Source organism: Carlito syrichta, unplaced genomic scaffold (assembly GCF_000164805.1).
Source record: "Carlito syrichta isolate Samal-C Ts95f unplaced genomic scaffold, Tarsius_syrichta-2.0.1 Scaffold135583, whole genome shotgun sequence".
Lineage (NCBI taxonomy): Eukaryota > Metazoa > Chordata > Mammalia > Primates > Tarsiidae > Carlito > Carlito syrichta.
The window spans coordinates 94419-96413 of NW_007079679.1; the positions used below are offsets into that span (position 1 = coordinate 94419).

Below are 1995 nucleotides of genomic sequence, written 5' to 3' on the forward strand. Positions count from 1 at the left end.
GCTCCAGGCTCACCATCCGCTTCTGCTCCTTGGTCCACTGTTCCTTGAACTCCTTCCGCCACTTCTCAATCTCAGTCCGCTTGGCAGCCAGGGGCTGGCAAGGGTGGGGGATGGGGGTGGGATGCTGCCTCCACGTCCACCGCAGAGGCACCCGTCTCGCCCTCCCGCTCCCGCCTCCGTATCCTCTCCTGGGGTCTTCTCACCCAGACCCGCTCTCCTCCAACCTATGTCCCCCCCATAGAATCTCAGCGTTCACCCCATCCTTTCTGCTTGGGCTCAGAGTCGCCAACGCTTTCTTCCTGAGAACACCTAGGCCCTACACGCCACCCCACAAACAGGCAAAGGCATAGTGTTGCAATTGCACAGGAAGCTGGGTAACCTTGGGCAAGTTCCCCATCATCCCTGGGCCTCAGCTTCCTCTTCAGCAAAATGGGATGATGGCAGCGGTGCCTTCCTTGGGAACTGGGAGTCATGCAGGGAGGACAGCAGGGAGCCCTTGATACCATTAGGCCCCATGCCTCACCTGGGAGTAGTCCCTCTTCTGCTGGGAGACCGTTTCCATGGCTAGGGCTCCCAGGCTGAGGTCGTGCTCAAGAAACAAGGTGTAGATGTACTGCAGTGGCATGTGGCTCTGGGGGTGGGCATGGAGGGGTGTTGAGGATCTGGGGGAACAAACCTGGGCCTCTGGAGGCTTGGGTTCTTGGGGGCTCTGGCTATGGCTACCTGCTGGTGGATGGACACCTTGCCAGCCTCTGCGATCTTCATGATGCTTTTAGCAAACTCCAGCTCTGGGAGGAGAGACAGCAGGGGTCTGGGTCCCGCGGGGGTTCTGGCGTTGTCTGGGGCCAGGGGCCCGGGGCCAGGCAGGAGGGGTCCTACCGTAGCTGGCTCTCTTCTCTGTCCAGGCCAGCAGTTCCTTGGCATAGCGGCTCCAGGTCTTGGCATATTCCAGGGCAGCGTCCACACCCCCCTTGGTCCGAAGGAGCCGCAAATCCAGTTCCTCCCCTGGGGCAGATGGGTGGACCCCTGACCTCTGAACCCTTCTGTGGAAGCCTCTCCTGAGCCCCCGTGGACCCTGTCCTGCACCCTCCTGGGTCCCCAAACACCCCTTTGGGATCATGTGTCTTGGTTGCGATTTTACAGAGTGTCTACCCAGACTGGGGGATTCCGGAGGGCAGGGGCTTAGATCTGTTGTGGGCACAGCCCTGTTCCTGACACCTGCATGCCTGGCACAAAACAGGTGATCAGTGATGACTGTGGAAGGAAGGACAGATTCCTTTTTGTCTCCAGATCCTGGCCTGAAAGCCCCCTACCTGTGAGGCGTGCAGGACCCTCTGGGGAGGGGCCGCTCCAACGACTGGCTTCACTGGTCTGGGTAAGAGGGAGACAACATTCAGGAGCAAGCAGTACAAGGACCTGGCCTCCCAGAGGCCCCCTCTGCGTGCAGTCTTCCTGTTCCCTCGTTCCCCACTCACCACTGTGGCTGTGGGATCCTTGTCAGGCTCTGAATGTCCTGAGAGTACAGGGTCTCCAGCCAGCATCTCGAGGTTTCTGGGGAGTAAGGGTGTCAGGATGTCACCCTCTACCCAGTTTGTCCTATGGAGGGAAGGAAGGAGTGCTGGGGACCGGGGACCATGGGACTGTTTGGGGGCTGGTTCTGGGTATCACCTCTGTGGCGTCTCTTGTATGTGAGTGGTCTGAGGAATGGGATTTTAGGGGAATCAAGATTTCACTCTATCGACCACAGCCTCAACCTCCTGGGCTCAGTCAGCCCTTCTGCCTCAGCTTCCAGAGTAGCTGGGACTACAGGGTGCACTACCATGCCTGGATAATTTTTGTAGAGACAGGGTCTTGCTATGTTGCCCAGGCTGGTCTCAAACTTCTGGGCTCAAGCAGTTCTCTTGTCTTGGCCTCCCAAAGTGCTGGGATGACAGGCTTGAGCCACTGCGCCTGGCAGTGAGTTTTTATTTTTTATTTTTTTGAGTTGGAGTCTCA

The 1995-nt window shown here is 58.3% G+C and overlaps 1 protein-coding gene across 1 annotated transcript in view; it reads right to left on the reverse strand.

Annotated features, from left to right (window-relative positions):
* GMIP (GEM interacting protein) overlaps positions 1 to 1995 on the reverse strand; it is a 10722-nt gene that overhangs the window by 7083 nt on the left and 1644 nt on the right. Inside the window, exons 3-8 of the mRNA XM_008049415.2 lie at positions 1476 to 1551; positions 1314 to 1371; positions 880 to 1005; positions 724 to 788; positions 524 to 631; positions 14 to 94 (exon numbers count right to left, since the gene is read on the reverse strand). Of these exons, the coding sequence (XP_008047606.1) occupies positions 14 to 94; positions 524 to 631; positions 724 to 788; positions 880 to 1005; positions 1314 to 1371; positions 1476 to 1551 (514 nt within the window). The remainder of the gene's footprint in view (positions 1 to 13; positions 95 to 523; positions 632 to 723; positions 789 to 879; positions 1006 to 1313; positions 1372 to 1475; positions 1552 to 1995) is intronic.